The sequence below is a fragment of the Bactrocera neohumeralis genome, chromosome 2 (assembly GCF_024586455.1).
Source record: "Bactrocera neohumeralis isolate Rockhampton chromosome 2, APGP_CSIRO_Bneo_wtdbg2-racon-allhic-juicebox.fasta_v2, whole genome shotgun sequence".
Lineage (NCBI taxonomy): Eukaryota > Metazoa > Arthropoda > Insecta > Diptera > Tephritidae > Bactrocera > Bactrocera neohumeralis.
Genome location: NC_065919.1, coordinates 87,546,842 through 87,571,892, shown reverse-complemented (window position 1 = coordinate 87,571,892; position 25,051 = coordinate 87,546,842). Strand labels below are relative to the sequence as shown.

Genomic DNA, 25,051 nt, shown 5'->3' with positions numbered 1-25,051 from the left:
GAGGAGTCAGGAGCAGTTGTCTGGTTCATTCGAAACTTGTTCTTTGGCAAAAAACTCCAACTGATAGAGCAAAAAAATCTTATATTTTGTAGAAAAGAAGCCTTAATAATATGTTTTGGAAATTAAATGAGGTCGTTGGGATTTTGAGCTCTATAGTACCTTATATCCATGTACAATATTTTGGAATCTGATAATTTTGAGCAAACTTATAGCAGTAAAGATGTTTAGCCCGGTGAAAACAATGCTCTATTCTCAGAAAAACTTCGTGATCCGTCAGCTAAAGTCAGATTAAAAAGTCCTCCACCAAAATTTCAAAGTACGGAATACTAAAATATATACCGGGATACCAAAAAATACTCGCAAGCGGTTCTTCCCCTTTCAGCCCAACAATGGCACTATCACATTTGACTTACTTGTGTCGATAGCACATCAGCTCTCTCACGATTAACAGCTTTGTAGCAGTTCAATAAGTGAAATTCGTTTACTCCGCCCCCATTTACCAGGACCCACGTACACATTTATCGAGAGATGCTATGAAGATTGTACGGATTGTTGAGTGCGTGTCTGTAATGGCTTTGAAGGCTGCAAAAACAAATGCGAATTGATTTGATAAGAGTGAGAGCGAAGATAAAAACAGCCACAAACCGATGAAGTGCAAAAAAGGCAAGAGGAAATTGGCTTAAAAGCACACACACAGACACAACATGTGGCGCTTGTTTATAGAACAAAGAATGCTGGAAGACAGTCGATGCGTGCCAGCGCTTTGTGGTGTATGTGTGTGTGCAACAACGTTTGCCGTAAGCGACTGAAGACAAGTTGCCGTTAATGGAAATTGCCTTTTGGTTTTGCGAACGCGCTAAGCTTGCGTAAGATGCGCATTGAAGCGCCGAGCGAAGCGCCACACGCAGTGGCAGGCACAGTGGTTTTGGTGGCAGTCATGTTTGCGCGTTTGCCGACGCCGGTAATGTGGCAAGTCAACTTACACGTACGACAAATGTAAGAGTCGCAATATCGGCAGCCACCAAGCGAACACTACAAGCAACATAAACGACACTAACAACAACAAGCGGTTGAAGCGATGTGCGAAAGCCACCAGCGGCTGACGCCAATCGAAGTGGTGTTGATGTCGCGGCTGTCGCTGCCAGCGTTTGCTCCTGCCGCCTGCCGCCTGCCGCCTGACGTGTAAACAAACATTCCGCCGATTGTGTGTGTGCGTGTAATTGGCGAGGAAATGCCCATTTGCCACACGCTTCCGTTTACATTGGAATCGAAGGTTTTGCGGCCGCTTTTTTAAGTTTCTGCCTTCTTTAATGCAGGCACTTTTCTCTAATCCTGGAGTATGAGAGTCGACAAGAACATTTTTTGAATGCGGAAATGGGAAAATATGAAGGTACAAGAACTGATTTTTAGGAAGTATATAAGTGACTGTAGTTACCCTAAAGTCCTATCTATAGTATTTATTGTTGAAAAGTGCTTTGATTATATATTATAAGATGCCATAAATATTGAGGCCCCTAGAAGAATATAATGGTCTAAAATATAACACATTCTCAATGTATCTCACTCATTGCACTATCATAACCGAGTTTTGAGCAACAAGCTCAATATTACACAAAAAAGCTAGCTAAGTCCCCTTGAAATATGCTAAAAAAATTCAAAATAATTTAGTTTGCTTATGCCATGTTCAGACCGACACTTAATCACATGTTTTCGGCTGTTGAATGGATTATCCCACTAATCTTAAAAATTTATCAAGATTTCGCCATACAAAAAAGACAGTTCCAAATCACTTCATTGAAATGATTTGAGACCACGCTAAATCTCTCTGTGCGACTCTGATTTTGCGCAATCTACTTGTCAGCACTGGAAATCTGTTACATTATCACAGCTGATTTAGACACTACAAAGGAAAAAAATGTTTTTTTTTAAAGCAATGAATCAATTATATATACTGAACAAAAGAAATAATGGATCCATTATTTCTATTATATAGAAAATATTAAAAAAAAACCGTCTTTTTATTTCAAAATACTATATGACAATCATTTCTTTTGATAAATATTAAGCCTCGAATGACAATAACAGCTTTTTTGATCTTAACGGCAGTTGATAATTCCATTTGCTATGAAATAAATATAATCTAATCTTTTAAATTTTCGGTCTAAACATGGTATTATACTAGCTGTTAACCTACAGACAGGTTGCCTAGTTCTGCCGAAAACTCAAACGGACTTCTCTTACAATCACTGTCATTGGGTATTGGATTCAATGTAGACACTCTAATGCAAATGCGTAGCCAAAGTCAAACTAAGAGTATTATTTCAAACATTTAACATTGTTGTTATTGTTGTGTGTGCTTGCTGTGTTGCTTATAAATGCTAATGATCTCATTGAAGCGCTTTTGTTGCATCCTTAAACAAGCGTAAACATGAACACACACACTCACACACACACACAAATGAAAACACAAATTATGGCAAATAAATGCAAATAGCTACACGCATACATACAAGCACATATGAATATTGCATTTGGTGGTAATTGAAATTTAATTCAAGTATTGATTTAAAAAATTTGCAAATTACCGAAATTGAAGGGAAATTACCAACAATTCAAAGCGGAAAACAGTCGGAAATTATGCAATTACAATTCCGGCTTCGTTGCTGCTTTTCGGCTGTGGCTGTTATAACTGTTGTAACGGTTATTGCTGTCATTATTGTTGGGCGCACAAAAGCTTAGACAGACCGTGCGGCAGACACTGCATTTCAGCACACTGAATAACTGTATAGTAATCAAATAATGGCATTGTGCGGCAGCGAGAGCGGAAATTTCTGGCAAACTATTTTACACTTTGCAAAACAATTAAGACTTTGCTAAATCTTTCAAACAAACTAACTATATACAAGTGTGTGTGTATGTGTATATAAATATGCGGAGCCTTAATTGCTTTGGCATGCATTTATTTGCACTTGTTCGACATGAAATACATAGATACTCGTATATACATATATGTACGTATGTATGTGCATAAATTTGGAAATGCAGTTCGATGCTAAATGTTTATTTATTTATTGTAGAGTAATATATTATTGTTGCGTAATTATAAACCAAAACACATAAACTCCTATTAACAGTTGATTTTCATTAATGAGCAGGAAGCTTAAATATGCTGAAATTGTTGCAATTAGCTCTTTAAACGTCTGTCATAAAGAGAGCGAACAAATTTTTCTTGTAGGTAACGGTTTTTAATACCGTTAAACAGACCATAGCGGATTTTTATGACACTTTGCTGAAGCTAGAAAAAATAAAAGTTACTTTTTAATTACTTTAAACCTCGAAACTGTGTTTTTGAAGTCGGTTGGCGAGATTTCTTGAGAACTACTTAACTGATCTTCATGAAATTTTATACAGATCTTTGAGATACTATTCTTAAAGACTTGGACGAAGGATTTTTTTCGATTAAAAATATTAGCAAAAAAATGTCACAAAAAATTTACTGAAATTTTCATGTTTTTGTAAAAAATGTCTGCCAAAAATCCAACTTTCAGTGTTTTTTTCCTTCGCCCAAGTTCTAAGTTAAGGTTTTAACCTAAACACGCATTTTTCACTTCAGACGATCTTGTAAGGAGTTATTCTGCCAACGCGGGCGCATCCTTTTTCCGAGAGGTCACCGGAAATGGCGTCGCAATGGCCGAATTTAAAATATTTTTTTTCAAAAATTTCAGAGTTTCTTTGTTAATAGTGTATGTTTGTAACAATAAAAAATTCTAGTAAAATATTTAATTTTTTATATAAGAAAAAAATTGTTGAAAAAAAGCTGTTTTTTACCCGAGGAAACCCATGTAACCCCTTAACTGATCGTCTTTCGAGACTTGTTAAAACTCCCGCTAACATAATTTTTTATACTTATAACATGTTCGTCATGAATAACTCAAACAACACATGATTTAAAAAATGCGATTTATAGACGACATTAAAGTTGTTGAAACATTCACGGCGGTTTTAATGAGGCATTTAAATTACCTCGGAGTTAAGAATTTAAATTGCGGAAAATAGCAGATAAATTCAACAAAAAGCCAAAACGCATCATTTGCAATGTTCTTTTGTGCTTTTGTATACCAACACACACACATACGCTTATCAATTAATATTTTTATATTTGAAATAATTTTACATTTTCATTTTACGAGGGCAGCTTATCGAGTATTTTAGCCAAAATATTATCAGTCGCAACAATATTCCAGTGTGACAGATGAAAAGTTTGAAATGACGCATGAGTTTATGTAGTAACGACAGTTTTAAGGTATGTCATGATTGTCAAAAATAATTAAGATTCTTCAGTTCTATAAAAATTACATGAAGATTCGACGCTTTCGAGCCAAGTTTTGTTCAGCAAAGAGGCCCATATCTGACTAAATGGGTATATAAACAAGCAAAATTGCCGCATTCGGGTTGAAGAGCAACCTAAAGAGATTCAGTAGTTGCCATATCATCCAGAATATAGAATCATCGGTCCATATTTCTTCAAAAATGATGCTAGTGAGAACGTAATCGTCAATGGCGACCATTATCGCGCCATGACAAACAACTATTTGATGACTTAAATTGAAATTCCTTATCTCGGGGACATTTGGTTTCAACAAGACGACGCCAGTTTACACACATCGCATCAATCAATGGAGTTATTGTTAGAACATTTCGTGAGCAGATAATCTAACGTTTTGGGCCGGTTGATTAGCCACCAAGATCGTGTGATAACACACCGTTAGACTTTTTCTTGTGGGAATATGTAAAGACCAAAGTCTCAAAGCCTAGATTGAGGCCTTGAAGCAAAACATCACGCGTGTATGGATGGACCATCTGAGACGGAGCAGCGGCCAACATTTGAAAGAGATAATCGTCAAAAAATAAATGCCAAATAATCGTCTTCCAAATGATAATAAACATTCCCCATTAAATTTGAAGTTTCTATGTTTTTTTCTTTAAAAAAGTAGGCAGTCTCGAAATGGATTATGAATTTTTTTGATCTTTAGATTTGAGTTTATTTTAAGCAGGAAAACTTTCATCCCCGCCAGTCAATGTTTTTTCGAAGATTCCTGTGGAGATCGGCTAAGGGATCAAGGGGCTCCAAAACTTTTTACATTACATTACATTTTTGTTTTTAAATGAAATGCCTCCACAAACAAAATTCACAAAATACTAATTTTCATTACTTGAAAATGGTTATAACCCCTTAATATCGTTGCTTAAGTGGTAGCCCTCGTATAGTCACTGGTAAATGGCTTTTGCTAAAAATTCGCTTAATTAAAGTGCACACAAACAGATAATGAATGCAATTAATATGCACAGTAATGATTTGTCTACGTTTGTGCTGGTATGGTGTGAAAAACAAATATCTGTATGTGTGCAGCCTTGTATATTTGTATGTGCCATATATGATTAAAAGCACAATATTTATGTTACTATGTATACATATGTGTAAGTCATTATGTTTATGTTGCATTCACCGACTTTTACCGTTTGCACTTTGTAGCGCTTAAAGTGGACAACAAGCATACACATACACTCATACACACAAACATTCATAAAAGCGCCTGCATTATTGCCGATATATGCCTGAATATAATTATGTATATCTTATATGAAATAACTTTTTTTAGTATCGCAGCCTTTGTATGTGTACATACATATGTATGTGTGTGTGCTCATTCATTACAATTACATAAGCATAATTACTTATTTACATAAACCAAATCAATTTTCCTTTATGCTACTCTGTTGGCTAGATCTGCAGGTATTATAATTGCACTTGGGAAAATATAAAAGTATATGGGCATATTGATGGTCACGCATACAAACACATATACCCATATGTACATAAACATGCTCAAAGGAATTCACGGCACATTTTTAAAGGGAACTGCCTTTAATACTACAGTTGTTCCACTTGTTAAGTGATTATAGTTTTTACAAATAAAACCGGAGCAAATATGATCCATTTACATACTTCTCATATACATACATATATGTACATATGTGGTCTATGTTTAATTGAACAGTCTGGCTTTTGAGTGTCAATTAAATTCATATCCTTGAGATCTGCAATTTAGGGCAGGGCTACTCCCCACTTTCCATATTGTTTGTTTACCACTTCGAAGAAATATGTTTAATGTCTGATTAATGGTACATGACCTGGTATATAATGGGTTGTCAATTTTGTTTACCACTTCGAAGAAATATGTTTAATGTCTGATTAATGGTACATGACCTGGTATATAATGGGTTGTCAAAAAAGTCTTGCGGTATTTTTAAAGAATTTTTTTTTTTATTGAAATTGAAATGAATTTTTGATGACTCATGCCCAGCTCTTGGCCGATGCTACGGCTGCTACTATGCCGATCCCTTTCGACCAATTCAGCGATTTTATCGCAATTTTCGACGACAGGCCTTCCGGAGCGTGGCGCATCTTCGACCACCTCTACACCAGAACGAAATCGTTGAAACCATCGTTGTGCGGTGGAAATGGAAACTGTGTCGGGTCCATAAACTGCACAAATTTTATTGGCGGCTTGAGATGCATTTTTGCCTTTATCGTAGTAGTACCGTAAAATATGCCGCATTTTCTCTTTATTTTGCTCCATGTTTGCGACGCTATAACTCACGAACGACTTAAAAGAAACGACAATCAATCAAACACGTGTTAGCGCGTGAAAGAGCTTTCCAAAAAGGCATAGCATGACCCGATGCGACGAATTAAACTAGAACTACGCGAAAATACCGCAAGACTTTTTGGACAACCTATTATTTCTGCTCTATTTTAAGTTTGCTAACAGTAACCACCAGTAAACCGTGCTTGAGGTTCATCTTGTTCGTATTAGAGAGACAGCAGAGGATCTCAACATCTCCTATGGATCGACTCAACATATTTTGGTTAATATTTTGGGTATGAATGCTGGACTCGTACGAATAAACCTGCACCTTTTGCAAAAATGACGACGAGTAGAGAGATAGTTGATAACTTCTAGATGATCAAAAGCATCGCAACGTGGCAGCAACGGTGGCAAACTTCGTTCAAAAGACGGTGGACTAACACACTGATTCGGGACATATATTCGTGGATAGATAGTCAACATGGGGACCTGGATTTCCACCTGACCCAAATACTTTGTGGCCATGGATGTCTGACTGTGGAAAATTTAACTGCTCTTATGTGCGAATTCGCTGTAAAATGGGAAGCTGTCAGCGAAGCGGCAGCTCTAATTATGACAAAACTGAGACATTTACAACAGATTACTGAATACAAGATGTGGATTTATGAATTGGTTGAAACTGATCAATCTAGCGAATGGCGATCCAAAAATGCGCCAAAGCCGAAAAATCTACGACGAAATTGGTATTCACCGTTTTCTTTAATTACCGAAGTGTGGTTCAACATGAATTCGTGCCAAGGGGTCAAACAATCAAAAAGAAATACTATTTGCCTGTCTCGAAGCGTCTACGTAAAGCAATTCGTTGTAAACGGCCGGATTTGTGAACTAAAAATTTATGGTTGTCGCATCACGATAAACCCCAAACAAATTCTAGCATGATTGTAATGAATTTTTGGCCAAAGACGAAACGAGAGTCATCGCTCAGCAATCGCAAACGCCAGATTTGTGTCCCAGTGACTTTTATCTATTTTCCAAACCGAAAAATTCTTTTCGAGGAACGCGCCACGAGTTCACTGAAGACAATTCCAGCGAAGGCTTATAACAAGTCTATGGAATGTATGGAACTATACACACTATAGAATGTGTGCGCACTCGGAAAGTTTTTCCAACAAGTTTCAAGACGTTTTATCTCTCAACTAAACGCATGGAGCACAACTTCATTTCCATGCTTTCCATATGCAAACGTTTAACTCTGTTAAAAGCAGTTTTCAGGAAATCTGATCCATCACAATGTCAATTGAGTCACAAAATCAAATTAAGAGCTCCAATTAGCCTTGATATCTAACGTCGTGACCGACGTTCCCTGCTGCGTTTAAGGTTATGTGCTTCTTTAGTTTTAAATAGTAATCAAATGAGAGACAACAATAGTTCCGATAACACAACTACGACTAATTGCTCTACATAAATCTCTGTCAAGTTGAGTTTGTAACGTACATGTGTAGATGTCAGGCGGCCGCAAACCAGCCTTGAGGTGAAAGTCATTTATAATAAATCACATTTAAATCGAACCACTGCTGGTGACAGTGCGACTGCACTCCGAAGTCCAATAGGCAAGCCTGCGCCAGAGGCCCGCACGAATGCCTAAAACTGTCTATGATTGCCTACAAATGTACATATTAAATTCCTGCATTCATGTGTAATTGCGTCATACTTCAAACTCTCTCTGTGTCTCATCTGCCGATAACTGTTTGGTGTAGTAAACCACAGTTCGGCCGCTTGGTCAACAGAATTTGTCTACGAGTGTCTACGAATGTGAAAAGATCGAGTAGTCCCTCACACAGCCAGCCAATGTCACACCTCCCTCTCTCCCGTCCTTCCCTGCCCATACATTCGCTTCGCTGTCATCGATTGACTGCTCCATGCAAATTCAAATGCAAATTCGTAATTCTGTTCAATGACATGTCAATGTGGTCACGGGCAATCGCCGCGCCACTGGCATATGCCGATTTGTCGTCTATTTGCTAAGTAAAAGCCCACGTGTGTGTCCGTGTGAGTGAGGAAAAATATGTGAAATTTCACTGCAACACAAATCGAAGAGATACCGTTGGAGTGTTGGGGGTGAGAGAGCGACTGTCCACATGACCTTACTTTTCGGCTGCGACAGATTCGGTTAGCTCTAGACGGCTTCGCATAGCTTTGCCTGCTCAACTGTCGCCAACGGTCGGTTGAGCAATTGAGGCTGGACAAGTTGACCCGGGGCGCCAGCATATTTTTTACAGCATCGCACATCGCTTGCAGATGACAATTCCAGCGCGATGTACGACGCGCTATTGTTCCCAGCAACAGTTAGGTACTCAGTAATAACAACAACAAAGCAGGCATCCACTACATCTCGTACAGCATAGACAAGGGTTCAAGTACGTTTACCGATTGTATTGACGCTTTGATGCACTCCAATGTCCTCATGAGTAGCACGCGTCTATTTGCGCAGTTCTCATGTGGTGGATGCTGACCAAGCCCCCCTTCACATATTCGAACACGTGAGTGTGGATGCGTGTGTTGCGGATGAGTGCTTCGGTGTGTCCTAAATAGCTGACGGGTGCAAATGATCACAGTACAAAGCCAGCAACAGCACAGCAAATGGACAAAGCCGGCGAAAGCAACAAAAAGCGAAACTGCCACCTTGATATTGTGATATAGTGAATTGGGGAAAAAGTGGAATATGTCTGCTGAACTATGGACAAGGAGTTGAGGTCTTCGACCAGTTGTGTTGCTGCCGTGCAGCAGCGGGGGGAAATGGGGGCTTGTTTGCCCACGACAGTTGCAGCCAGGTGCTTCATTTATCATCGCCACCGCTGCTGCTGGAAGCAAGGCCGAAATCCTAAATCGAAAATCTACTTTGGCTGGGCGCAGTGAATGCAGCGCGCCAGCAAGTGCTCTCAGTGTGCGGCTCATCTCAGCTTAGAACCACTCTGCTAATGCTGAAAGAGAGCTGTCGGGTGAAGACTTGTGTGTGTGTGTGACTATCAATGCCTGTTCCCATGTGTGTCAATGTACAGCTGGGTAAAGCTCTGTTGTGCGTGTGTGCAGTGTCGAATTATTTCCAGGGTTCTGAATTCCCACTTACATTTGCATTCGAAAGCATTCCTCTTGTGGCTAAAATTACTGGGGTCACCTTGCTTTTGTTTTACAATCCGACCAAACTAACTTAGGAAATAAGAACACAAATGGCAAGTTTGAAAGATTGCTATTTTGGCTTTGAAGTCAATAATGACAAAATAGCCAGGTATGAACACACACATACGTACATGTAATGTGTGAAAAAGTACGTGCGATGCGCTCAAATTGAGGCATCACTGGAATCATTGCAATGTTGATTGTTGGTTAGCATCTGTTTTAAAAAAGTGTTTAATGGAACTGGTGATGATAGAACTGTAGGAAGGGTCCCCGTGGCTTGTACTTGTTGGGTCATTTGGTGGAAGTCGGTGGCCCTTGAGAAATTGATCACCAGGCTAGGTCGCCGAAGTTGTGTCTACAGAGATGTTTCAACCACAATCTGGCAAAAACAGTTGAGAAGGAAGTGTATAAATGATTTCACCTCGACTACTTCCAATACAATTTGGCATTTTGAGTTCGACGATATAAGTAACGTTATCGCATCTGAGCCTTTTGGACAATGTCCAGTTAGAACTCCTACCATGGCGGCGGGATGAACCTTGCTAAGAGCAAGAAGAGGATCTTTGGAGTTCCAATTTGAGGCAGAAGAATCTCGCGGCACAAGTTTTGGCCAGCGCTTGTCAAACTCATGGGAGGTGGATGGATCAAATCGCAGAACGTAAGAGGACAGCAGAGCAGACTCGTTTAAAATCTGACGAAAGTTAAGTAAGGATGTCCTCTCTAGCAAGCTGTTTGATAGGGTACAATATATAACGTAAACTAAACCTATAGTTTTTCTGGCTCGGTAATGGGTATTAACGACCAGCTATTTTTACGCAATAACGTAAATAACGGAAATATCTGCTAAAAGTATTTCAAAGAAGGGTTATTAAACTCGTTTTTAATCTCCACAAAGGATGTAGATTCTATAAATAGCTGGCGTAATCTCATTTAAGAGACGAAGATATCTCGTGTTATCAAACAAACAGTCGTCGCACTCGCGACTTGGCTCCCACGTCACTGTCGGACAGTCATAACTTCAAAGTCATAGATAAATTTGTCTATCTTGGAACCAGTATTAACACCAAAAGCAATGTCAGCCTCGAAATCCAACGCAGAATAACCCTTGGCAACAGATTCTATTCAGATTCGGACTGAGTAGGCAATTGAGAAGTAAAGCCCTCTCTCGACGAACAAAGACCAAACTTTATAAGTCACTAATTATTCCCGTCCTGCTTTATGGTGCCGAGACATGGGCGGTGACAACATGTGATAAGCCGACGTTACGAGTTTTAGCGTTTTAGAAAAGTTCTGCGGAAGATTTATAGTTCTTTTCGCATTGGTAACGGCGAGTCCGATGGAACGATGAGCTGCACGAGATATACGACGACGTTGACATAGTTCAGCGAATTAAGAGACCGCGGCTACGCTGGCTGGGACATATCGTCCGAATGGATGAAAACACTTCAGCTCTGAGAGTATTCGACGCAGTACCCGGCGGCTACGCTGGCTGGTGCATGTCGTCCGAATGGATGAAAACACTTCAGCTCTGAGAGTATTCGACGCAGTACCCGCCGGGGAAAGCAGAGGAAGAGAAAGACTTCCACTCTGTTGGAAAAACCCTGTGGAGAAGGACCTAGCCATACTTGGAATATCCAATAGGCGCCAAAGTACGAAAAGAAGAACGCCTGGCGCGCTGTTGTAAACTCGGCTATAACCGCGTAAGCGGTGTCTACGCCAATAAAGAAGAGGAATCTCATTTAAGGCGTCTAAAATATCAGTTTATAAAACTCGGGATTTAATCATGTCTAGATTAAGTTTAATGTATTTAATCTAATATATCTCTACGTGCGTATTGTTCACATCTCACATAGTCACTTTTAGGCCATATGTGAGCTGATGTGTCACCAGCATTTAGCCCAAACAGCGAGGGATAATCGCAAGGCACTTACAAAAATTGCTTCATAATTTAGTAAGAATTGGGTCGGAGAAAGTTTCAGGGGAAAAATTTCCATAATTTTTATCAAAAACGAATCAGAAAATTACTCCCAGGAGAAGTTGTCCCTTTGATTTTTTTTGAACAAACGGCACACACTTTACTTCGTCCACTTCTCTGCTTAAACTGTTTGCTCACATGCGAGTCGCTCGTATTTACAGTTATTTCCGACATATGTTAGTAGAAAGATGTGTATGTGTGCGTGGCGTTGATGTTCATCACTTCATGTCAACACTTAATTTAATGACCCTCGAAGAGTGAATCACAAATGCATATGAAATATGTGCGGAAAGCGCTGCAAACTTTTTCTGGTGAAACCCCACGTTCGCACATTTCCCTATGCACACAAGCTGCTCCACAAAGGATTAACGTCCAGTTGTTGAACTTGTCTCTTTGTTCTTCTAATAGTTTCTTTGTCGCTAGTTTGCGGCTTGTCTGCGCTGTTTGCTGAGTGACCGACTGTGCAACAAATGTTGTCGCCACTTTAATCCTTGGATAAACTTTTGTGCAAACATAAACACACCCACCACTGTGTCAATTTGTGTGTGTGTGTGTGTGCGTGTGTTTGAGAAGCGAGTGCATGAAACGTGCTCATAAATGGCCAGGTCCAGCCGTCTCGCCGAGCGCCGCAATCACTTTAAGCCAAGACTTACTTTTATTGCAGGCGACTTAATTGTGTGAATGTCAACACAAATTGTGTTAATACCCGGCGCCCTTCTCAGCTCGCCACCGCCAGCGTCGCAGCCGTCGCATGTCCGAAATAAATTTTGACTGAATTTTTTCGCTCTCTCTTCGCCTGTGTTATTTCCATATTCTCAAGCGTCTGTGCGAATTTATGCAAAACGGATAACAGCAGTGGCAAGAACAACAATAGCAAAGGAACAATGCGGTTGTGGTAGTTCGTTCTAACGATTTTGAAATGTTTGTGTATGAGCCACCGGTGCGACCAATCCGACAGTAATCCCTGAATAATCAAACTTTATCGACGCAGAACTACATAAATACTTTTCCCAAGTGGCACGAGCTCTAAACACGCTAAACACCAATAAATGTATACATTAGATGTGTCCAAGTGAGGGGCGCCGGCGATGAAGAAAGATAGGCAATATGAGGCGTGGGATGAACGCGTCAGGCGAAAAAGTGAACATGTGGGGGGTAATGGCAGTTTGCACAGTTTGAGGCCACAGACCACAGTACAAAAGTGAAAGGAAAGAAAAAGGCAAAACGTGAAAATCATATCTACATACATACATATAAATATATTTTGTGAAGGTTGGGCGTAAAAAATACGGCGAGAAAAGACTACCTGTGTTCGATAAGTGCATATTTGGCATTTCTAAATTAGGTATGTGTAAATATAGAATCGTGTTTCGAATTTCTAACCTAAACTATTTGCATAGCGATTTGAATTTAAATTGCATTAACCGAAGCATAACCTCTATTTTGAGTTGGAAAGTTCAACACCGTTAAAAAACTGTAGCTGATAATTCTAAAACATTCACTAGGGAATGGCCAGAAACAATTTTTTTACATATGACTCAAGCAGCTCACGACTTCCGGTCTTAGACCAAGTATCCTCTGGGTAGCCAAAACACATCCGTTTCAAGGTGAGCTAAAGTGAGAAGGCAAAACATCCCTTAGCAGGGTTGTGCGCTGGGTTTGGGACACTCCACGTAAAAACGAACCCAGTGAAAAGAACAAAACAGCCTCCCTTTCCGTTGACCACTATGCACCTGAAATGTACCGTGCCTTAATTGGGAAGGTGCCGATGCCCAGTTGGTTGATGTCCTCGTAAGAATAAAAGTGTGATGGACGGGACAAGGAATGAGACAAGTAGGTCCTTGTGGTGTTTTCTAAGGGCCGTATAAAGGAGCGCAAGTTCGGTGTGGAATTCGTGGTGGAAGAGAGACTCCGTCACCCAGTCCTAACATTCACACTGGTGCATGAACGTCTAACCACAATCCGCATCAAAGCGGAAGTGAAGGACGATGTGTCCAAAGATGTTTTCTATGAGCACTTGGAGCGCCACGATGTCAAAATCGTGCCTGGGGACATTAACGCAAAGGTAGGTGAGCAAAGAAGATATCTTTGGCACAACGGTCGTAAAATAAGCCTCCATGATGAAACATCTCCTAATGGGTTGAGGCTGATCGACTTCGCCGGGGACCGAAATATGCTTATCTGTAATACTAGATTCCAGCATAGGAAAATTCGCCACCCACCAGATCGATTCTGTTGTGATAGTCGTAAGACACGTCTCCAGTGTTCTAGACGTGCGTACGCTCCGAGGTCCTAACAAGGACGCACCCGCCTCTGTGCAGCATAAAACGCACGTCAACAAAGACAGAAAAGGTTCTATGTCGAGAAGCTGCAATCACAACAGGCAGCCGAACGATTTTCTACTCGACTTGCACTACTGCTCTCTGAAAGCAGTCGTTAGCAACTCGGTATAAAGAAACTGTAAGACGGCAGCTGCAACCGAATCCATTAGTTTTCGGAAAATTCTAAAGAACATGTCATCCGAACGGATAAAAGCACTCCAGCTATGAGAATATTCGACGCAGTACCCGCGTAGGGTAGCAGAGCTAGAGGTAGAACTCCATTCCATTAGAGTGAACAGTCGGAGAAGGACCTGGTAACACTTGGAATCTCCAATGACGCCAAACAGCGAAAAAGAAAAACGATTGGCGCGCCGTTGAAAACTGGACTATAACCACGTAAGCAGTGCCTGCGCCAAAAAAGAAGAATAAGATGGCTATAGATATATAAATATAGCTATCATACAAACTGATCGGTATTAGTAGTTTCTTGGGAAGAAAAAAATCTGCTTAGTACTAGTCTGCATATAGAGATTAGGCAGATATCCAAAGCTATAATGATATAAATGATCAGTATGTCGAGCTGAGTCGATTTAGCCATGTCCGTCTGTCAGTCCGTCTGTCTGTATATATACGAACGAGTCCCTCAGTTTTTAAGATATCGTTTTGAAATTTTGCAAACGTCATTTTCTCTTCGAGAAGCTGCTCAATTGTCGGAACTGCCGATATCGGATCACTATAACATATAGCTGCCATATAAGCTGAACGATCGAAATCAAGGGCTTGTATGGAAAACTTTCACATTTGACAATGTATCTTCACGAAATTTGGTATAGAATATTTTCTAAGACAACAATGTAATCTCTGAAGAAATTGTTCAGATCGGCTTACTATAGCATATAGCTGCCATACAAACTGAACACATAGTTACTAAGAGAAATGCACCTGTGAAGGGTATTTAGCTTCGGTGCAACCGAAGTTAACGTTTTTTCTGGTTTTACTTAATCTAATCTTATGAATTGCGAAGCTCCTAGATATTTAACCCAAGTTCTAGATAATGCTGGACAGAAGAATAGAAGATGCTCCAGCTTCTTATTTAATTTATAAAAAGTTCTTACTAATGCTAATTATATTCCTCTACAATGACATTAATTTTGATAACAATGATTTTGAAGACCTTAAGCACTCAGATCCACTTAATGCTCTCATCAACTTACTCAAGCGTATTTATGAGCCGATCAAACCCCTGGAATAAGGCCGGCAATGTACAAAACAATTTTCCAAACTATTTGCTAATATTAAAATAAATAAATTGTTTTCGCATTCCTGCATAAATATGAGAATAAATGCATACATATTTACATTGTATGCGAAAAAAGTTAGTCTTAACCAAATTTATCGCACCATTAACTTTAGTAAGCCAAATAAGCACGTCAAGTCGAAGAGAGGTATGCCAGCTCCAACACGGAAGTGCACAGTGAGGCATGCATACATATCTACATACTATATATTTATATTCAACACTGACTGTGGCCAATTTCATTTGCACAGCACCGGCGAGTCACCTAATATGTGGTAGACACACACACACGCACTCTCCCAACTTCTTTGGAAACGCTTTTCCAATTAATGAAATCTCTAAACTGCCATAAATTTGCCACCCTCTCAAGTAATTAAATATCAACAGCAAAAATGGGAGCCACAAAGAAGCGGCGACCCTGCCCCTTCAGGCGCTGGACCGAAGTTGCTGGACGAAATGGAATAAACGACAGCCGGAGGTGGATAAGGCATCAACAAGAAAGAAATTACGAGTCTGTATTTATAAGAACAATAGCAAGACGTTGCTGAGGAGGGTAGGGGGAGAAGAAAAGAAAACAACAAACTTTGGCCGCAAGACATGAGAAAAGTGAATAAACGGCTGATACTTTGTGCAAGTTGGCGGGGGTGCAAACTCTCGTACAACGGTCGAAAAAGTGAGGATGTGACGGTACGAACTGCAGTGCGAAGGTTATATAGGTGCTTATGTGGTTGTATATATTATGTGTGTGTATGTGTATATGCAACTGTGGGGCTAAACTGCTAATTGTGGCTCGCAGACGCTGCGGTCAAGAGCATTAACAGCAGCCGAAGTACGACGTAAAACCAACAAATTCAGTAAAATGTGCGAACGCTTCCCTGCAGGCAACGCAAACACTCTCACATCTATGCTCGTAAGCCGAGGCATGCACATTAGGGTGGGTAGGAACAGCATTCGATACGAATCACCCGAAAATAATTAGCAAGATATGTAAATTACAAATACTCATATGGAAAACAGCTCCCCGATAATAGGCTCTTAAAAGTAGGAACATAATTTTTCTCGAACACAGAATTATTCGACGAAGAGTATTATTGTATCAAAGCTTTTATCATCTCCTACCTGAAACCCCAGACGGGATCGTCGAAATTCTGTGGTTATTGACTGCTATGTAGGCATGGACGTTGAGTTATCGAGCTTTGGGCCTTAGCCTTAAGATCCAAGTAGAAAAAAACGAACGATACTTCTAATTTCCATGAGGCTTTGGAAAAGGAAGAAACTTCTCTATGAGCTTCTAAGTAAGTCAGTATATATTTGCATGCTCTTTGCTACACAATATATTTATTAAGCTAAATTAAGACTTAGGAAGACTTATTCATAAAAGTAAATAGGTACACGCTTATATACAAACTTGAACACCTACATATATATATCAATAAGCAGATAACTTGTACGCATTAGGAGTCCTAAGCTGATTTTGCTATTTGCACGTAAATAATTACCGACTGTCGTCGTCACCACACATCACTGGTCCAACAGATCCGGAGGGTTCGTTAATTTGGTTAGCTTCCTACACATTCCTCTGTAATTATCGAGCATAGGTGCATATGCCACAAGTATATAGATAAATATATTGAACCTGCTTAATTCCCATTTGTGGCTGTGTATATAATATTAGTGGACTTGCTCAGTATGTGTCCGGGGTCTGGTATGTGCGTAAGTTCGGCAGTAACTACGCATTAATTCAATTGTTATTTCGATACGATTAGCTCTGTGTTGCAATGGCAGGCGTAATGTTGTCAGAGCAATTATCACATTGATTTTAAACTGATTTTCTGAGTTAATGGGAATCGGAGAGAGAGTGTGTTGCAGCCACACACACACAGTACGGGACTGGTGGAATTTAAATTAATAATCTTCTGCAAAATTACCTTTGGAATCCGCTTAATAACTATTTTCATATTTCAGCACCAGGCAGGTGGGAAAATGGGTATTATATGTAATGAAAGGAAAAAAATCTGCTGACACCAAAAATGATATTAAAAGTATTATCAAAGCCCCGCATCAAGAGAGGTAACTATCCATGAGCGGTTTTTTAATTACGTGGAGACCGTATCAGCTCCAGAACACATCAAAGAATCCACAAAATGATTTTTTATGACAGGATAGTTGGAAATGGATTTGATCGAGATCGCATGACTGATAACTGACACTCTAAAAATATCAAAGAACATATTGTACTTGTCGTAGAGGCAAATTCGAAATCGTCGGGTCTGGGACCCACTTTCAATCAAAAGAGTAATCGTATACGTGTATTGCACTCGATGTCATCAAAAATTTGATTTACTTTAAGGCAATTCGAACATTCCAGCCGACTCGATGCAAAACAACCGATTTCGTTTCGGTTACTTGACTTGACTCTTATATACGAGTATAAACGATCTTTCTTTCTTATCGGTTCTAAATATCGAAGATATTGACGAATCGTCATTATTATTTGGAATATTGTAAGATGTTAAATTTCATTTTTATTTTTCCTTAAAAAAATCTAGCTACAGAAAATTGGAGAATTCAACCCTATACGGACGGGTTTACTGTCAGGAGCTCTCTGTCAACCTTACCTTGAGACTTTCTGATCATTGCAGTGTCTTTCAGGTCGAGGTTGCAGTCATTGAGGTAACAGTAGATTTACTGCTCCGGAGTGCAGCCACCTTCAGAGAAGTGACCATCCACTTAGAGAGCAGAGCGCCAATACTAGCCTTGAACTCAATAACAATGCGTTCAGGGCTGGTCAAAGAGCGCCTAACCTCGCTTTATTAGCATCGAATTTCTTTGTGATAAAACTGGTATGGGTGCCAGGGCACAGCGGAATCACAGGAAACTGTAAAGCTGTTGTGCTAGCATGAAAAGGCAGACTAGAATCGCTATCCATAGAATGGGAGCGGGTCGGTGCTCACGTATCCTCTTGTGTTCCACTTCTAGATAGCTGGAGTTCGCAGAAGCATGGCCAGCGCTGAGCCACTATCGGTACTGCGCTGTCGCAAATGCCTATTGGCCCTACATCGATCGCAAGAGATCTAGTGATCTTTTTGCCTCAGTAAGTCTAGGCTTTTCCTAGTTTTGGGGCTTTTAACAGAGCATTGCCCTATTGACATCCACGCATTAAGGCTGAGAATCCTACCAGACGCCATCTGAAGAAGCCGTACGGATGAGGTGGAAACAACTCAACACTTCTTTCTTGACTGTCCCGCGTTTGGGATGTCAGAACTTATACATTTGAGAGCGCACACCTTCAGACATCCCACTGAGCCGGCGGGAATGGAAATTAAACGCCTGTGCAAATTTTTTTTGGCTACTTAGCTGTTTGCTAATTTATAAGTTCGAACACAGGAGTATTTCTTTTCTATGGCCTCACAAAACACTGCATAAAGCAGTCCACGTGCGATCTTTGATCAGCCATTTAACCCAACCTAACCAAACCTTATAATAAACAGCATCAGAACAACTGGGAAGTATACCGATTGTTAACGGTAGGCCAATATATTCACCCCAACCTGACTTATAACCACTTTTGTGTTTGTAGTCTTATAGAATATTCTAAATAAACAAGTAAACATTGAACAAAAATGCAGGCACAGTAAAATGTATCGCCGTTGCAACAACGATGAGAAAAGTTTCGATCTGCGACAGTTTTATATATATAACTTCGTACAAGAGGTAAAAACGAATACTTGTCTTCAATACAATGTTTAAAAAATATCGGTATATGTGTTGATTATAAGTCACTCACCTGCCGTACATCCACATTCGCCGGAATGCGTTTGCTGCGGTGTCTGCAACAGTAGTCCATCGGCGGTGGTCGCCGCCGCCAAACTCGCCTGCCGGCGCTGCTGTTGCCGACGCGACATTTGCAAATGCGAAACATCACGACGCAAACGATGCAAATCGCTCACCTGTCGCGACAATCGCTGCAGCGTTTGTGTCACATCCACGGACATTTGCTTTGGTGGCGCCCCTGGCTGATTATGCAAATCACCGGTGGTATCCACCAGCTCCGGGCTGGTGCTGGTGCGCTCATTATTTAGCGGTCGGTTCGTGTCCAAATCGAAATGTTGCTGTTGCCTTGGTTGGTGGTGCTGCTCACATAATTGGAGCCGCAGCTCCAGTGCACTTATTCGTTCGTCCAGTTGCAACACTTGCCGCAACCGCTGCTCGTTGCGCGAATGCCGCACAATGCTGTACATCGCCAGAGCGCACGCAATGAGGCACAGCATAAAAAAAATCATATTGAGTAAATGGAAGAGCGCTTTGCTGTTGGTGCGATCCTTGGCGCTGGTCCAGCTGTAGCCGCGGCAGACGGCTGCGAAAATATTTGTTGTGCGGAATGCGCTGTCTGCCTTCTCAGCAGCTGCTGCCGTTGACTTTGTGGAGGCCACGGTTCGTTGTTGTTGCTGTTGTTGTTGTTGCTGCTGCTGTTGTTTTTGTGTCAACAATGTGCTGCTGTTGCTTGTGTTCATGCTTTTGTTATCGTTGTCCTTATCAACTGTTGGCAGGCGAGTGGCGTGCACTGTTTTGCAATTTGTTGTTGCTGCTGTCGTTAGCAGTTCGGTGGTAGCGGCTGCGTGCGCTGCATTTGGCATTGCCGTTTGCTGGCCATGTAATTTCTGCGTCGCTGCGCTGCTGCTCCTGCCCCCCAATGCTGCACTGGCGCTCAAGGCCATGTCTGTGTTGGGCATCTGTTTTTGTTGCTGCGCAGCATGGAGAATACTGTTTGGACATCTCATGTCAACACGGTGCTCCGCGCACGGCGTGTTTTCGGTTTCGGTTTCGACTTCTGTTGCACGCGCCGACCGTGGAGCTGGTGCGGCCGCTGGTGCTGCTTCTGGCTGCGTGGCGGCCATGTGCACGCGCTGCTGTTGCTGCAGCATTGCGGCGGACACTTGTGCTGTTGCTGTTGTTGGCGTTGGCGTTTCGAGTTGTGTGCTGCTCGTGGCTGCCGTCCGGCTGGCGTGTAGTGCCTTGTCTTGGCGCATTATTCGCTGCTGTCACACTTCGCTGGCACTATGGACCGATTGCTGTTGCTGTTGCTTGCGTATGTTGTTGTTGACGTAGCGCTGCAATGTGCCACTGACGCTTTTCCTTTGCGTCTGAGGTAATTGTTTTGATTTTTGTTTGTTTTTCTTATCGTTTTTGGTTTTGGTTGCTTGTTATTGTGCTCCGCTTTGTTGTTGCTATGATATCATACAGACATTGTTCACCGTTAGCAGCAGAATATTACATTCCGGTTGTCCTGCTGTGCCCTGCGCGCTTTGCTTTGACGTAGAATTCCGATGTCCTCACGGACATATTGCACGCAGTGCGCCAACAATCTTGCTCATTTATTTCTGCCGCCGGCTAGTGTGTGCCGTTATTGCTGTTGCAGCTGCTGCGTCTTTTGATTTGAATATCTTGCCAGCAAGGAAGCTTCACTTTGCTCACTTGTGAATGTTGTCCTTATGATTTGTATGTGCCCTCTTCAGGATTATTTACTGTTGTTGTTGTTGCTATTGTGGCAGCTATTAGTAAGCAGTTGTTATTGTTGCCGTTTGAAGGTATGCTCGCATTATCCGCATGATTACATTTCACTTACGCACACTAACGTGGCAGTTCCAATCAAAAGTACACGAGGAGCGCCTCTCTTCGTCGCCGTCTCCGACTTTTGGCGCTGCAAATTCGTATGAGCAGCGTTGTCACATCAACGGCTGTCGGCCCTCGTCACACCTTTTCCTGTGTTCTGCGAAACTCAAGCTCTTTTATGGCTTTGCTGCGCTTTTCATGCGCTCGCTCCTTCAAGTCGTCGTCAAGTAGCTTTGGGTCAGGTTGTTGTTCCTTTTCTGGGTGCTCACTGCCGGTTTAATGTTTCGGCGCTTAACAACGCTTTTTGTTTGGTTCGAGTAAGGCTTGTGCTACTTCTTTTGTTGGATTTATTAGTTGCTCTTGTTCGTCGTGTCGCCCAAGACAAATAAAAGGACTTTGGTGCAAAAAGGAAACAACGTAAATTTTATTTAGGTTTTTTTCACACAAAAACTAGTTTGTGCTGTCTTCAGCCGCGGCAGCTTGTTCTAGTGTTTCTTGTGTGCGGCTCGTATTGTTGTCGTGCCACTTCCCTTGCAGCTTCTGTGCGCTGCCACTTGTGTGTGCTGGTTTGACAAGTTTTTGACAGTCTCTACGCTACTTGCAACAACTGGCAATTGTCATCGTTTCAACCATTTTCACAACGCCCTGCGCCCGTCGCTCCACCACTCGCTCAGCGCTTGTCTGCCAAGTTTGCTGTTCTTGCTGCTTTATTACTGTTGTTTTAGCACGATACTCTCAACTCGGTTGTGGCAACTTTAGTAATGTTGTATGTTTTTTGGCGTTTTTCTTCGGCGCTTGTCCTTAAAACAAAAATTGCCCAGTTGTCATTCTGTTCATACCGATTTTTTTTTCTGAAAAAAGTGTTAAAAAAGTTAAATTAAATCGACATGTAAAACGAAATAAGCAAAAGTCTCGTAAATTCAAGTGTAGGAATTTCGCAGACAGCCGGCGAAAGTTACAACAACTTCTTTTCACTCGCACACACTCGTGGCGCTACTTATAGAAATGCCAGCGCGACCCTACCGGAGCAATGACCAACGTTGTGCCGGTTTGTGAGTAACGGTATTTTAGCAAAGAAGGTTTTTGAGAAGTGGATACGAATTGCAACACTGTTGTGTCGATGAAGTCTTATTAGCAATAACATGTGAACCATATTTATATCTAAAATGTCTGATCAGCGACCAATATGGAGAGCGAGAGAGTTATTTAATTTGTTTGCAGCTCAAACGATCCATATTTGTTTTCTCACAGAATTCAACTAGTCACTCTAAAACTGTAAGCATCTGGGGTCCCCAAGGTATGACCCACTGCAGGAGGTATCGATACTGAGGCCGTAGAGTCTGTTAAAACTCGCGTCAAGCGCAGGCATCATAAATACTAATGAGTACACCTCTTGAACCTAGCAACTGAACTTCAGCTGGTATCGCAAAGGACCAAAACTGGTCTATGCGTGGCTTATTTGCCTGGCAGATTTATCAAACCTAACCGAATGTTATTCCAGAAAACTTCACTTATTACCTCAAATGACCACAACTGCCCTGCAAGGCACAAACGGCTTAAACGACTTTGTTGTGTATGTATTGGTTTTATGCGATAATGTATTGGAATTTTCGCCCAAGCGTTGGACCAACACCGTGCATCTTCTATTTGCGGCCGCATGGTCAGTTCACTTTGATTGAAGGCCGTCGAGCGCTTGATTTGTGCAACGTGCTGACTATGCAACAGCGACAGGACACGTGCCACATTGTTTAATACATGTTGTGAAATTTTCAGGCGCATTCACGGAAATCATTGAAATTCCATAGTTGTACTGAAGTATTCCCAAGTTAAGGCCAATAAGCTTTCTGTAACTATCTCGCTCCTGGTTGCAATGCAACTCTGTGAACATAATTTAAAGCTGTCGCAAGCGGCTAACTATGTTGCAAATGATTTCAGCACCTAGCCAAGGCTGCATTGACCAAAAATGTTGCGATTTTATTTTGCAGTTTTCGTTAAGTTGGCTGCACTTGCTACCGTGTTCGAAAATGTGAACACCGAAGTAATTAGCTGCGGCATATTAACTCTAAAAATTGAGTTTTAATTACAAGTATACATAATCCAAACCCTCTAACTCAGTAGTGTGCAATATTTTTATGCAGAAAAATATTCATCATAAACAGTTTTAACCACTCCTTGGATCTCTGTTTGTTATTTCAAAACTCTAAACACAAATCGTTGGAGAACTTTGTTCAAACTCTCGACAAACTTGGACCAATTTTTGTCGTATAGCCGTAAATGTTTGTATGCATTCGTAATTCAATAATATTATTCCGACTTAATAATTCTTAAAGAGAATTATAATGCCTATATAAGATCATTCAAAAGGCGGAAAAACCTAGTGAGGGACATCACTCCGCTCTCAATACTTTCAGAGTACGGATAGAAGTAAGTTCCCTATAGAATTACAACTCTTGCAAATTATTCTTTAGCTCAGACAGGTTAGAACGAAATTTACTTGTAAGAAATTTTCCCAGGTCGAAATTGTAACTAAACAAAGAAGTCATAAATTTCTAATCAAATCTATCATAAATAATATAATAAATACCTATGACAATCTGATAGATGATATAACCATAAAAATAGCAGACGGTAACAGTTTCTTGGCAAAGAGCACACAGCTTATGACTAATCGTAAAAAAAAAAACAAGTAAGAAAGGGCTAAGTTCCGGTGCAACCGAACATTTTACTTGTAAACTTTTCCAACTTGCAGGAATCAAAGCCAGTGAAATACCTTACAATGTAAAACGTCAACCAGAGGATCGAAATCTAATCAATTTTATATATACAACCATATATAACACTGATCTACGTACATATTCGGCATAAGATTTGTTAGAAAAACCAAAATCAGTATACATAAATATGTATGTAGTTATTATACAAAACCAGCCGGATGTTCGAAAATCCTGGTAATGGTTATACGGAGACTAGGTCAAGTTTTCGTCCAATTGTATCCATTTTACGCACAGGATATACTGTTATGAACTCTCTTATTTTCATTGGGATAACTTACATATTGGCCAATATATCCAGCATTAAGTCAACAGAAAGTTCGAAAATGTTTATATTAGGTATATGAGGACTCAGGGAAGGGTTGACACGAGTCCACCATTTTCGATACACAGAATGATTACTGCAGGAAAAGAATTCAGTCTGAATTTATATTGCATATCTCGCACATTGATCAATATTTTCGAACAAAAGTCAACTTTAGGTACCTAGGGTCTCGAACAGTTTTGGTTGGATTTGTACAATTTTTTGTCATAAAAGTGGCACACATTAAATGTATTATTCGTGCAAAGTTGTATCCCGTTATATTAATTGCTTCTTGAATTGTGTACTGGAAAATGAAGAAATCTAGTGGAATTTAAAAATGTACTATACGGAAAGTAGGCGTGGTTGTTGTCCGATTTCGTCCATTTTCACAATGGGACATAAGAATGTCAAAAGAATGCTACGTAATAAATTTTGTCGAAATCGATTGGACAGGTCCCGGGATATGGGATTTCACCAAAAACCAAAAAGTGGGCGTGGCCACGACCGTTTATATATATGTACATAATTCTATATCCATCTCGATTAGTTTTAGGTGGACAAAACTATTATTCTTTGTAGCAACAGCTTGGAAATAATCAGTAGGACTACAAGTATTACTACTGTGAGTTACCGTAGCTAAAAATAAGAAAAAAACACACTGCAAAAACTTAACTTTGATCGGAGATTTATATGGCAGCTTTAACCTATAGTCGTCCGATAACGGCGATTCCAACAAGTAAACAGTTTCTGATGGAGACAATATGTGTCTCAAGAACTAAAGCTCTACTTCGCTTGCATTACAGGCAGACAGACGAACAGTTTCTCATGCTGATCATTTACATGAACTCATTATAAGATCTCTTACTAGTCCAGTCATTTAAGCTTTACCTAATTTATCTCGGAATTCGATATACCCATTCATATGACTATAAATAATTGTATA

General features: G+C 40.6%; 1 protein-coding gene across 16 annotated transcripts in view; it reads right to left on the bottom strand.

The window, feature by feature from the left end:
• The window catches only part of LOC126768022 (collagen alpha chain CG42342), a 264,733-nt gene that overhangs the window by 216,613 nt on the left and 23,069 nt on the right, over window positions 1–25,051 (bottom strand). For 15 of the 16 annotated variants that reach the window (XM_050485878.1, XM_050485879.1, XM_050485876.1 and 12 more), the window contains exon 2: window positions 19,208–21,884. In XM_050485878.1, the coding sequence (XP_050341835.1) occupies window positions 19,208–20,450 (1,243 nt within the window). In that variant the 5' untranslated portion in view covers window positions 20,451–21,884. The remainder of the gene's footprint in view (window positions 1–19,207; window positions 21,885–25,051) is intronic. The other variant, XM_050485871.1, reaches the window with a different exon arrangement.